The following is a 13,957-nucleotide window of genomic DNA, read 5'->3' as shown; positions in this document are numbered from 1 at the left end:
AGGAATTTTGATCATTGTGTTGTGATATCCATAGTGAATGTTATGACTGGTTTGCTAAATTCTGTGTTAATTCTGGCAAATCGGACCTGAATGTCTTGGTACTGAATGGAGTCCGGAAGCTGAAGTGGATGGATATCATGCATCTCAGGCTCTGCTGCTCAGGCAGCTGCTCTGTCCCTGCCTTTCGCAGGCGCTGGCTTTTCGAATGGTTTTGCAAAACAGTAAAAGCAGCATTGCCATTTACAAAGATTTTTTTATCCGGGGATGCTTCAGTGAACAAAACTTACTTGTTGTTCTTTGCCTTAGCCATAAGATCCTTAAGGAAAGTACTTAAATATGCTCTTTGTCCAGCAGCGTATATAGTGAGCTAACTGCTGTGCACTTCGTGATGCTGTGGGCTTTGCCTATGCCAGTAACACCTGGCTCAGGTAGCATCTAAAAAGGCTTTTTTCTAAATTTAAAAAAAAAAAAAAAAATCCTATTAACAGCCCACCAAATGGAAGTTAAGGCTTCAGGTCCTGGGTTATGATCTGGCCTTTACTCAGTTCATTATGGACAAAGCTCCCGCTGTGAGCAGTGCTGCCAGGATTTACAGCCTGAACTCCACGTCTCTGCTGGTGCGAGCTGAGACAGATTATAGGAGTTGCCTGATGTGTAATGCAAATCAGTAACAATGAAATTTTTGCTAACTGTATCCTGCCATCTTTCCTTGGTGCTAATGAAGCGTTGTTGGACCTAAAGGGGAGCAGCCTGGATGCTGCCCAGCGGCCCTTGGCCCTCCCAAGTACGTGCAAACAGTGCGTTTTCCGTTCTGTTGTTTGAATTTTGTCACTGAATAAAAACAAAAGTTGTTTTTTCTCGCTGAAACAAAGCACTTGAGTATTTAGGGGTTTAACCCTTTTGTTCTAATTAATACAAAATTCAGGGAACAAGAGGTTCCGTTGAGGAGCTTGGGCATCTGAAGTTTTCTTGAATTAAGACGATGGAACAAAACGCTGCGATTTGTACCACGTCGCCTGTTACTGTTGGGCTTTGTAGCTGAAAGGCCTGAACAAATTAGCCATGAGCTTCTGGACGGTATGGGGGAACTGCATCTTCCTTCCTAGTGAACTAAATATTTAGCCTCAAAATGTTGCCAAGCTCTGTGCTTTAAGTCTTTTTGATTTTTAAATATATTTTGTAGCAAGCAGGTGTTAGTCATGTAACTCCGTTGCCCTGACGGGTGATCGGACAACACGCTGCGAGCAGCGTGTTTGGAGTGCTTAGACTAAGTAAATATCGCTCCGCTTTTTAATCCCCTGCGGTAAAACGTGGGGGCCAGTACTGCGAGCTTTGTCAATGCGCAGAAGTTCAGGTTACGAGTCTGCATTTGTAAAATAGTTATTTGCAAGGCACTGCGTGCATTTAGAGCAGAATTTTTGTTTTCAACTGTGACGAGTCCTGTTCAGGTTTTTTCCTTTAACAGAGCCATGAATATAGATCTTTATCTACAGGAGAACTCCAGTGGTCTTTAAATAGGGTGATGTCTTTCTGAGCAGCCGGTGAGTAGGTTGCACAGGCGTGCATGCTTCCTGGATGTGAAATACGCCGTCTGATTTCCTGGGCTGAGCAGACGCCGCTAGTTCTCGCACAGATTGCGGCTCTGTTGTGATTTATATTAATGATGCAGATTGGAATGGTACAACTCTCATTCCCAGACTGATCTTTTAAAAAATCCAAAACATACTTTTTGTCTATACCAAAACAAACAAAAAGGACCCGGTAATCAATGTTGGCCTTTTAAGACTTTTTGAAATCACAATTAATTAAGGAAAGTTTGCTTCCTCCCAGGTTGCCTCATGCAGCTGTTTCTAATGGAAGGCTTGAGGCTGAATTATCCCAGGAGTTATTCCTCCACGACATCGCTCCTTGGTACAGACTTTTCTGTGCATGAGCAAGTAATTCTGACAGTGTGTGCTTTTTTCTTTTTTTCTTTAACCTGGAGTCAATTTGCAAAATTATGAATTACCATCTCCCCTCCTGAAAAGAGATGATTTGACTGGCAAAGGAGCAAATCCCTAGGAAATGGGGAGCTGCTGCCTCCAGCAAAATCCGCTGTATCACTGAACTGCAGCCCTCGCACTTCCTTCAGAAAAGGAATTGCTCTTTTGTTTTTCCCAGGAAAAGGAAGGCTGCCTGCCACGCTCATCTCTCTGGGCACCCCTCCTGCCAATTATCGTTAGCTGACCTTGTCCCTCTGCTGTGAAACGAGGTGACCTGACCCATTTCAGGCGACAGAAACCTGACTGCGAGTCTTAAAACTGAGCCTTCTGTGACTAATTAAAAACAGTTCTGAATAATTACATGTCACTAGTTGCTAAATTGTTTCTCCTTTCTCCCATTCCCACGGTGTGGCTGTCTGCCCCAGCCCCGTGCAGTGCATCTGCTCGCCGGAGAGCGGTGGAGAGACGAGTGGCCGCTGGGACCTCTCCCACCCCGCCTGAGAAGGTGCAGGTGTGCTGCACCGTCACGGTCGTTGCTGCTCCTGCCCTTTGGAGCCGAACGAGCGCCGGTCGGGAGGGCTTGAAGCCTCTGGAAGCGGGGGCGGTGAACGCCTCGCCGGGTCGTTTGAGGAAGGGAGAAGCGCAGGTCACCTCAGGAGGCCTTCTGGCTCCTGCGAGGGGAGGGCGAGGTGTCTCCCAAGCAGGAGCGCTTCCGATTTCTCTCTGCTGCGGACACGTGTGGGCTTTGAGTGCAAAGACAGATGCCGCTGTTCGCGATGGTTGTTGGTTCTGCCTTGGAAAGGCATTAACTTAGAAAAGGCTCGTTAGCTGTCTGGGCTGCAGAGGACCATGTGCGCAGCTCTTGCTTTTTGAGTGCATTGTGCTTCAGTAGCTGCTGGTCTTATCTTGCTTAGCTTGGTTTCAGCTGGACACAAGCTCACCTGAGAACCTCGCTCAGCTCTTGTGCCGAGATGTGGATTTTCTTAGTGTTCGAAGAGATGATTAAAGTCATCTCGCCTGTGGGATAGCTGTATTTGTCCCTCCAGGTTTTTTGTGCCAGTCTGGGGCTTCCTTTAAAAGTTATTTCAATATGTGAGAAATGTCAACCGTTTCACAGAAGATGGGGTGATGTGGAAGAGGAGGAAAAGAGTCTGTAAGCAGTGGAAGACTTCTCCCTTTCTGAAAGGAGAGGCTTGTTTGCACGGTGTGAGCAGCGTGCTCAGCCTGGAGGAGTGCGAGACGGCGATGTAGCTGTCTGCACTTCTTGCTGCTTTCTCCTGGCTTGCGTTTGAAGCCTTCCCCAGGAGAAAGGACAATAACTTCTCTAGCTCTATCAGAAACAGGTCTCTTCCAGCTGGCGGCTGAGTGCCAGGGTACTGTTTTGCAGGAGGACTGGCAGTCTTCTGCAGAGCTCGGAGCACCCAGCCATAGCAATCCCCTGCCTTTCCCCTGAGAGCGGATGTGGTGCTGCTGGACGGGCACCCTCTAACAAACTCGGGAAAAGCTGGGCTCTCGTTAGAGGAGATGGAGCAGCAACAGGAGGCAGTTTCAGGCAGCTGCCAGATTTAGGAGGAGAGTTCTGACTTGAACGTGAAATCAGGGTCAGAATGCGTGCTTGAATTACGGTCGTGGTGAGAATTGCGGTGCTGTGTCATGAGGTGGCAGAGGAAGCCCGGCTGCCCAAGGGGGACCCCCGGGCTGTCCGCCTGCCCGGTGGCAGCTTGTTTCGAAGTGCTGGTAGAGGTCGTAAGCTGCAGCTGATTTAGGGAAAAGGCTTATGTGTTAGTCAAAGCCACTTCCCTGTAAGTAACGGAAGAGTACTTTCTGGTAAGTGTTTTCTGACTGAAAAAGTAGTAAAATCATCTTATGTGTTGGGAACTGCACAGAGGCTTTTTTTCATGTACATTTTTAAACACCCACACGCACACTGATAGAGAGCGTAACTTCATTTAACCCCAGGTGTGCAATTGTGTTAGATAATAAACTTCTGCGCTTGGTGTTTTGCAATCTTGGCTGTTCAGGACGCTGCTGTGTTTTTTCTCTAGGCAACAGTAAATGCTCGCCCCCAGCGCATCCTCGACACCTCCTCACTGACCCAGTCTGCCCCCGCCAGCCCCACCAACAAGGGCATGCACATCCACCAAGTGGGGTAAGCGCCAGCGTTGCTTCCGAGCGCTTTTGCCGTCGCGGGTCTAGGTGCTCCCTGCCAGTCAGCTCGCCAGCAGCCGTCCCGGTTAACTGCGCCAGAGCGAGTGAACGTGCCGAGCTCCCGGTAGCTGCTGCTCTTAGCACTGGCAGGGTGTTCAGAAACAAAAGCTCTGGGAAAAGGTGGGGAGTTTCTGCCTCTATTTCTTTTTGGGGTAAAGAGTAACAAGCCACACTAATGATCTAAAGAGGAATTGAAAAGAAGAGCTGACTGTTGCTGATTTTACTGATGCGCGCGGGCCTGACCTGTGTGGTATTCAAATTTCCCATTGAAGCCTGATCTGTATTTTCTGCACTTTCAGCTGATAAAAGCCAGGGTTATCTGATGATCAACAAGCGATGCCTAAACCGTGGTGAAATTGAGATAATGGTATGGGCAAAGCTAGGATTTGGAAATTTGATTATTTTCCCAACCCTGCTCGCCAAGGGAAAACACCACGCTTTAGATCTAGCACCCCATAATCGATGTGCACCAGTAAGATTCAGAGTTGAAACGAAGGGCCCAGAACTGCCCTGATGTGATGTTTTGTGAATGTTTTCTGATAGTATAACGTAGCTGTGCCAAAAGATAAATCTCAGTTTACATGTAAATTAAAATGCTTTTCTGTGGGCTGACAGGACTTCCAGTCTCCCCATTGACATACGGTGGCTAGTCGGCGTGCCGTAGGTCAGACGTCGGGACCTGTGGGCCTGTGACACTTGGCCCTGCAGGTTCCCAAAATGGTGATTTTCTTATCCTCAGTCTGGATAAGATTGGTGCAGTCAAGGCTCACTCTTGTTTTGGGGTTTGTATGTCTTTTGGAGGAGATGGGGGGATTGTGTTCTTTTGCTCTGTTTTGGTTTTGCAGCAGCAGCACAGCAGTGAAGTGTAAACCGTGTAAGAAAGAAACAAAGGAACGGTAACGTGATTCACATGCAAGAGTCTCGTGTCCAGTGATACCTAAATCCTTTCCCTCTTTTTTGATCTTTAGAGGGTCGCCTCCAACCACGAGTACAAGCAGCTCCAGCCTGACAAACGATGTGACGAAACAGCCAGCCAGTCGGGACATCACGTCCGTAAGACCTGCCAATGTCAGCAACATGGGGGTTCAGTATACTCCCCACTCCCACCAATTCCCCAGGACGAGAAAAATGTTTGACAAAGGGCCAGAACAGGTAAAGAGACCTGCCTTTCACATCTGACTACTTCCCCGCTCCATTGGGTTTTGTTACACGTTCTGTTCTTTGTGGTTTGTTTCTACATATCTCTTGTTTACTTCTAGCTGCTCTCAACTCCAGGTTGGCTTCCTCCAACCAGGAAAATAAAAATTGATTAATTTTTTTGTTCTTCAAGATAAATTTTGTTTTACAGCTTTTAATAGGGCATTATTCACTTCGGCTACTACAAAGTGTTTAATCAGAGTTGATTGCTTATTCTTGCATAAACATTTTTCTGCCTGAGTGATAATGCAGAGTCAGTTCGGTGACCCTCAGATGCTTTTTCTCCAATCTCAACAAAGCAGGGACCAAGGAGGAAAAAGGGGAGATTCCTCTTCCTTTAACATACAAACTGGCATTCCTCTCAAGAGACCGATAGGTGCTTCTGCACCAGAATATTCACCTTCTTTCCAGCGGCCCATACCCACTCCACACTTGGCACTATGCACGAGGGAGGATGTGAGCCCAGACTACTACTAGGAAGACCAAAGCTCATAGCAGGGCGACCTGCTGGAGGAGAGCTGATCAGTTAAGAGCTGGGAGGAACAGTAGTGACTCCCCTTTTCAGCATGCAAGCAAGCCAACGAGGGTTTTGCATACATTTTAGCATTCTAAAGACAGTCATCGGGTACTGGGCATTTTTCCATTTACAGCAGCATGAAGGACTGATGTGGTGCCAAGTAGAGCAATCAGTCAGCCTTTAGTACGCACAAAGGATTCTGAATGTCACCTTCAGATGAGTCACTCGGGTGAATATGGTTGAGTCTAAGCACACTTGGACATGCTTGTGGCCATCGCTTGAAGATAGAGACTATACTTATCAGTGGTTAGTGTTCGTCAGGATTCAGCCTTCTGGCAATAGTTGTGTGTCTACCTCTCCTCCTACTTCAGTGCATTTCCAGGATGTTTGTGGTGCTGGCTCAGTGGATGGGAGGGAACGGAAAAGGTAGCAAGTGTGCTCTGCTGTCTGTACTACTGCACGGGGCGTGATGGGGAGGACACTGATCCTCCTTTGCTCCCTCCTGGTGCTGTAAAAGGGAACTTATCAGTGGGTAGTGTTCGTCAGGATTCAGCCTTCTGGCAATAGTTGTGTGTCTACCTCTCCTCCTACTTCAGTGCATTTCCAGGATGTTTGTGGTGCTGGCTCAGTGGATGGGAGGGAACGGAAAAGGTAGCAAGTGTGCTCTGCTGTCTGTACTACTGCATGGGGCGTGATGGAGGACACTGACCCTCCTTTGCTCCCTCCTGGTGCTATAAAAGGGAAGGATTCTCCCATCCGAAGAGGTGTGTGCATTGCAGTCCACAGGACAAGTGGACAACACAGCTTTTGGGTGTTCTGACTACCGAGAAGTAACTGTTCTTCATTTAAATTGTTATTTCTGCCTTTCTTTAATGAGTGATCTCACAGAAGCTACGAGCAGCGGAGAGTCAATTCTTCTGTGTGATTGCAAAAAAAAAAAGAAGTTGAAGCCTTAGCAGGAACACCTTCACTTCTTATGAGGATGGCAGCCCGTGCCTGGATCATATTTCTGAAAAAAATGGATGAAACCTGGTTGAATGGAGTGGTCTTTCCATTTTCTTTTTGGATGTCTTGTGCTTCGTAACAGATACTCAAATGCGTATATGAAGCTGTGTCTAGCTGTGCTTTATGCGGAATCGTCTTCACTGCTCCTCTGATTCTCAAGCCAGATGCTTGGGAGACTGCGAGAAAACTCATCCTGGGACTTCGTTTTGACGATAGACTGGTGCTTCAGCCCTGATCCATACAGTGGCCTGATTATGTCTTGTGCTGTGCAGATGAGGGAAATTGCACATTTCCAAAGAGTTAATGTAATGACAGTGACCTTAAAGCTAGATGTAAAAAAACTTCACATCCTTGGCAATGTGTTTGAGCTTTTTTCTGCCCGGTGATGTGTTGAAGGCAATCTGGGTATTCCTGTGTGTGCATCTTGCCCACGTGAACGGGAGGGACACGGGTTAACGTCCTGTTCTCTTTCCGGACAGACTACCGACGATGCCGATGATACCGTTGGACACAAAAGTTTCATTTCGGCCACAGTGCAGACGGGGTTTTGTGACTGGAGTGCGAAGTATTTTGCTCAGCCAGTCATGAAGGTAATACTTTTTCTCTGTGCATGCTTTCTGAATCACAGCACTGCAGTTCTTGAAAAGTGCTGGTGTCCTGAGCATTGGGTAGTGGCTTTCCCTGCTCTTTTTCCCCTTCCTTTTTCTTCAGCCTGGGAAGGGAAAGGAATGGACTTACTTGCATCGTGCTGCTCTAGCGAGCTGTGTGACCACTGTGCTTGTGAAGTGAGAGGGAAGAAATCATCAGAGGGAGCAGTTAGTGACAGATGGGACAGTGGCATATTAGTAGGGAAAAAACCCTGTGCCCCATGGAGCATGTTCAAGAAAGAATAAAAATGAGAAGTTCTGTAGTTGGTCTGGATCCACCAGTTTTGCACAGTTGCAGATTGCATTGCAAAGTTGTTTCATTGTAAATGTTGTGCTTGTCTGTAAATTGAAAATTGTATTACAGTAGAAATTGATTTTTTTATATCAGTAAATGGAATAAGGAAGGTCCGTTTTATTCCAGAAAGCGTTGTGAAAGGTGGGAGAAGGAGAGGTGCTGTTTTCTTTCTGACATTCTAGCTGAATTTTCTGGCTGTGATGATGCCAAAACAAACAGAAAATGGTGGAGACTGCTGCCCTGGGTGAAGACCACATAACCCCAGTGGCAGCAGAACAGACCCTTTGCTGGAAATTAGGCTCGACTCTCCGGTCTGGTGTGACTTCAGAGCTGTGCTGGGCTTATGGGCACCCAGTATAGACACCTTTAAGTTAAAAGGGAGAAAGTGATAATGACTGGACATCCACAGGACTGCCTGGGGGAACCTTTGGAAACATCGTTGTTGCTTTGTGAAGTTTAAAAAAATCCCAAACTTCTATTATGGCAAAGAATGAGGGTGGTAATGACAAATCTCTGCTGAGATACCTTTAGAAGTGAGTGTGTTCTGGTAACTAAGTTGGCTTTATGTGAAGTGAGAGATACACTGAAGCCTTGTTCTAGGAAAAAATCAAAACAGAGCTCTTAAGAGTTGGGCAAAGATTGCCAGTGACTGGAAACAGAAACTGTTAAATTCCCAGAATCACTTCAGCCAAAGATCAGGTTTCAATTTTAAGTATGAAATAAAAAACAAGCAATAAATCTCGCCTTATTATAAGCAAACACGGTAAGGCAAGCCTCCAGGTACCTTGGCAGTCAAGCAGCACAAACTATAACAGAACTTTCAGCTTAATTTCTTGGAGGTATTGCAATTTCTGTGAATAATAATGCACAGTCTCTATTAATGCCATTACCTGAGCAACTCGGCAACAGATGTTTATATTCACTGATATTTAAATCTTAAAATGCACAATTTCTTCATTATTGTGTGCTGTCTCATCCAGGAATTGCCACTGAGTCATCCGCCACCTCTCCTTTCAGTCTTTAGGCATGTTCAGTTGTTTGATGATGATTGCCCCCAAGTTAAAGGATATCAGAAAACTAGTTACGTGGCAGCCAATTTCTGTGCGGCTTTGATTTCTTTAGAGAATCACCAGGAGGAAGGACTGGATGGTAAAGTGATGGCCTGACGCTTCCTCAGCTGCTGGCGAAATTAACTGTCGTCTGATACCATTAGCAGGATAATTCATTAGGACGTATGTCTGGCCTGTGGGGCTTGGTTGCTTGGTCAAGCTTTAAACCAGGGTTTTCTCTCATCAAGATGAGTTTTGGTGTCTTGATTCAAGTCCAGAAGAGAGTACAAGGGGAGGAGGATGTTGTTCCGTCTCTTAGTTCTTATTAAAAACATTCGTCTGCTTTCTAAGGAAAGCTTTTCCCGGTGAAGAGGGGTGTCTTTATTAATAAAATAAATCATGGTAGACAAAGGCAGGTTCAGTGGGCAGATGGGGAGCTCTGTGTGTGTGTGTATGGGTCTAGTACTTCATGTGCATGAAATAGAGAAATTGCTCTAGGGGAGAAAAGAAAAAATGTGGAGCATTCCTGTACTAATTCACAGAAGCCGGCGGGGGAGTCAGGGAAGTTGAGGGCTCTCTTGCACCCCAGTGAGCCCCAGAGTGTCCATTGTCTCACCGTGAGAATTAAGGTGCCACAGACTAGACCCCCGTGCGTACCACGTGTGCCGTGGTCTGTCTCTCCAGCTGTTACGAGGCTAGCAGGAGCAGCAGCGTGGATGGCAGCGATGGTGCTTGTAATACTGTGGAAATACTGACTGGGGTTGGGTTTTCTGAGCACGGGCTGTCCTCAACAGCAATGTTTTAGGTAAAGTTTGAGCAAAACAAAACTGTGTGTTTTCTAATAAAACAAGGAAGAGAATTGATTTCCCCATTACTTCTGCAAAGCAGGTTTAAAAGGCCAAGCGGAGGGTTTCTGCAGCAAATCTTGCATTTATGCTGTACTAACAGGGAATTATATGTATCTTTGTAATTGGAGTGGGTGGGGTGTGTGCAGGGACAGGGAGAGGTCCCGCTACGAGAACTTCCTTTGCGTTTCTGGTTGCTGCTTGTGTAATCAGGCAGGACCAGCCATCCCGGAACTCGGGTGCTGGCTGGCTTTCTATGGAGTGCTCCTTTCCTAGAATCGCTCTTCCTGCGGCAACAAGGAACAAACAGCCCTGGCTAGTGGCTGCTGTCTTTTGGGAACTTCGGCCTCATGAAAAAGGGAGAGAGGAAAGTCTACTGAGTACTGATGGAAAAAGATGACATTGATGTTTAATTCCGATACTTCATTTGGAGATGCTGCCTACCATCGCAATCAGGGAAAGACAAGCCTATTCCTGTAATGAATAAACATAAAATGACTGTGAGTGCATCTTAGTCATATTTAATTTATTAATTTAGTTTTGCTTCATAGACCTTGCTCTGAGAATGCTTTCGCTGGAAAGATTGAGGGATTAATTTCCAGTGTAAATCACTGGCTCGGTTTCAAACCATCACACCGAATTTGATTTATTGATTATCTAATCAAATAAATGGAGAAAGAAGATACTGCATTGTGAGTTCTCAGTGTGCCAGGAAAAACGGATACCTACCCCAGCTCTGATCTCTACAAAAGTCTTTCCTCTTCCTAAGAACTCCTGTGGCAAAAGGCTGTTCTGCTAACCACGGGCGGTCTTGGACTGCGAGGCACAGGAAAGCCTTGCTGCCAGCTGTCAGGAAGCCCTGAGTCAAGGAGAGCGGGAGCCAGCATCTGTTATTTCCAGGACTGGCAGAACACGCAGGCAGGAGCTGGTGAGGATCCGGGAAGGTGAGAATTACATAAGAAATCCTTCCTGATAAATCCCTGCGTTAACTTCAGCACTGTGTCTTGGCCGTTGTTCAAAGTCCTGGCAGAGAAGTGAGCCTTCCGTGCAATTGCTGCAGTAACGTTAACCAGGGAAAACTATTTACTACCGGAGCCGTCTGCTGAATCTTCCCTGCTCCCCTCCAAACGCTGACTTCCATGTTGAGAGGGGGAGACAAAGCGTTAGAGAAGAAAAACTTCGTCGGCTTTCAAATGACACTGCTTGGTGGGAGGTTTCAGAATCGTAATTGGTTTCTGTCTGAATGGAAACGCAGAGACGTTGGGAACCGGTGGCGTGTCATGGTCCTCATCGTGGAGCGCTGTTTGTGACTCCCACGTACCTCTGGGAGCTCTGCTTGGAGGAGAGCTGAGCGACAGCCAAAACCGGGCTGTTGTTTACTAAAATGACTTTCTGCTGCTTAAGTGGGAACTGGCTGGGAGGGAGGCAAAGACGTGAGTGATGAGCCTAAATAGCTCATTCTTTTGAATAGTAATTTCTGTTTTTCCAGCCAGCAGCAGCTGGCCTAGAGGTCACGGCTCTCTGCTACACACACATCCCAACATACTCCCGTGCTTGTTTGTCACCAGAAGTTCCCTCGTGACGTGTTCGGCGGGGTTCGTATTTTCACAGATTGTTGCTCCCTGCTGACGGGATCACCGTACAGCTCTGTCCTGCCGGCAGCTGAGCGTGGGGGGAAGCGGTGCCTGCGTGCTCTGACTCTCTGCTCGCTGCAGTGGTGGTCTAAAGGCTCAGCCAGCCAAGCCTCCCTCTTCAGCAAAAGTACCCTAATTGCCTGTGTCATGCTTAACTGAACTAGTATAGAGTGTCTCTGCTAGGTTACAGCTCTTTGCAACACTTTTTAAGGATAAGTTGAGTTCAGCAGAGTTTATTTCATTAAAGGTATTGTACATTTACTCTCTGATAACGCTTTAGAAGGACCCACAGGGATTTTTCAGCATTCTTGCCGTTTTTCTTCTCTCAGAAGCCCCATGGCCCTCCCACAGAATCGTGCCCGCTTTCTTTCTATGCAGGCTCAGGCCCCGTTACTTTCTCTTTTTAACTTGCCCGTTCACCACATTCCAACCAGCATCAATCAGCTTAATGTTAATGCTGGGACTGGTGAGACCCAGAGTCTGGATCAGAAGTGGAGCCACCTAAAGTAAGTACCTACTGCTCAGCAAGTCTATTTTGGGCATTTTCAGCCGCGATCCCAGCTGAACCTGGGGGAAGCTCTTGGACACACACAGATTCCTGCAAAGAAGCATCTTTGCAGGAACCTCCCTTACCAGTTCCACAGTGATGACATCCCCCATCTGCAGAGCCTTTGGCACAGAGAAAATGGTTGGTTGAGTCAACTGTACCAAAGCCAAGACTTTAACATATGCCCTTAGCGTTCTCCTACTGCAAGGAGCTGGAGCTCATCGCAAAGCAACACGTGGATATGACCCCTTCGCACCGTAGCGATCCTCTGGCTGAGCATCTGGGACTCCCTTTTGTTCGCATCTTCAGAGGAAGAAGAGGAAGACGGAGGTGGCACACAGATGACTGTGGAAGCAGAGGCTGCCCTAGACCAAATGTGAATTGCAGGTGCTGCAGGAAGGTGCCTGGGCACCAGAAGTGGAACAGGCCAGGTAAAGACATCCGTCTGTTCTTTGCTGTTCTGGGGGACGAGGGGCTTTTGCTGGGGATGGTGTCCAGCTTTCAGGTTTGTCCCGTTCACGCAGCACATCGGCAGTGCAGATGCAAAGAGGGGAACAGAAACAAAATGCAACTGATAGATAGGATTCCATGCGGGAGGATTCCATGCGGGAGGATTCCACACAGGAAAACCTGGGCAGGGCCCATCTCTCCCCTCGGCAGTGGATGCGTTACTCGTGCACTGGATTTCAGTAACTTGCTGGGGATCTGAGGTGGTGAAATAATCTCTGCCTAAAGTTTTTCTGCTACGTCTAGAGAGTCAGCTTTGACTACTGCCTGCCCTAGAGTTCAGGGTGTCTGCGGGAGGGAGCTGTGTGCAGCCGCGGAGACAGGGTATGTTTGGTTTCTGTGAAGAAACGCTTTTGCTGACCTGGCATGGCACAGGTCACCGTTACATCACCCAGCACTAGCGTTGTCTCCAGAATGGTCAAAGCAATCGGAGATCGCATCTAACAAGTTACGGAAGGATTTTGTCATTGTCAGTTCTGTCCAGCCAGCAGGGAGGAAAACCTTAAGTAGCAAGTAGTAAAGATGCCTTTACTTTCTACCTAAGGAAGTTATAATAACCATTTTAATTCCTTTTTTAAGGACCTGCGGATGAATGCAGGACTTAACGATGCAGCAGGATGCTACAGTTGAAAGGACAATAAACGTGCTTCAGAGGCTGTGGAAAGAAGACGAGGTTTGAGTGAGGTGAAAGGACGTGCAATACGTGTGTGAATACTCACGGGATGGAGCTGGGCCGTCCTTGCAGGCAGCCTGGAAGGGAGGAGGTGCAGGAACCAGCACAAGCGGATAGAGACGAGCGCCTGCATCCTTCGGCACCCCGGGAAGGTGCGCTGCGGCAGCCCGCTCTGTGAACACACGCTCCCGGCAGAGAGCTTGGCTTGCACGCTGCAGCCTCTCGGGGATGTCCGCTGGTGGGTCAGTGGTACCATGCAAGAAATGCGTTGTTGCACACAGTTTTGAAAGGACCTGTATGTGCTTTTTCGAAAATAAATGGTTTGGTGGTGTTGGGGAGAAGGAGTTGTGCTCTTTTTCCAATAAAATCTTGCGCCTGTGCTGCGTTCATCATGCAGGTCTTCTCTTGCGTTTCTGAAGGGATCTTAGGTATGTGTGGGCTTTGGGTTGTTAGTGGTTGGACCCTTGATGGTTGGACATTCGGCAGTTTATTGTCTCCAAAGCAATCAATATACACAGTTTCAACTTAACAAGCAGTACTGGAGATTTCTCACAAGCCAGCCTGCCAGAACCTCCCCACAGATTTGCCGTCCCCTTGGTGACAAGCTATAGGTGGCACTGGCCAAACTTCCGTCTTGGTTTCTAGCTCAGCCCCTTTTGCTGTCTGCGCGCTGCTTGCAGGTGGCATGCAGGACACACCGGGCAAGTGGGGTTGTGAATCGAAAGACCACTTCTGCCACCGAAACCCATTCGCTGGGTTCGGCAGTGGCTGAGGCAGAAGCCATCCTAGCGCGCTTGGGAGGACAGACGGTCACAGAGTAGCATGGTTGGAGGGGTGTTTGCTGGTCTCCG

General features: G+C 47.6%; 1 protein-coding gene across 1 annotated transcript in view; it reads left to right on the top strand.

Annotated features, from left to right (window-relative positions):
• Window positions 1–13,957, top strand: part of RPTOR (regulatory associated protein of MTOR, complex 1) — a gene marked incomplete at its 5' end in the record, with an annotated part of 92,594 nt that overhangs the window by 52,772 nt on the left and 25,865 nt on the right. Inside the window, 3 exons of the mRNA XM_010294456.1 lie at window positions 4,028–4,131; window positions 5,159–5,342; window positions 7,389–7,499. Coding sequence (XP_010292758.1) covers window positions 4,028–4,131; window positions 5,159–5,342; window positions 7,389–7,499 — 399 coding nt within the window. The remainder of the gene's footprint in view (window positions 1–4,027; window positions 4,132–5,158; window positions 5,343–7,388; window positions 7,500–13,957) is intronic.

The sequence above is a fragment of the Phaethon lepturus genome, unplaced genomic scaffold, assembly GCF_000687285.1.
Source record: "Phaethon lepturus isolate BGI_N335 unplaced genomic scaffold, ASM68728v1 scaffold15659, whole genome shotgun sequence".
Lineage (NCBI taxonomy): Eukaryota > Metazoa > Chordata > Aves > Phaethontiformes > Phaethontidae > Phaethon > Phaethon lepturus.
Note: the sequence above shows the minus strand (reverse complement) of the source record. Positions and strands in the feature narration are given on the sequence as shown.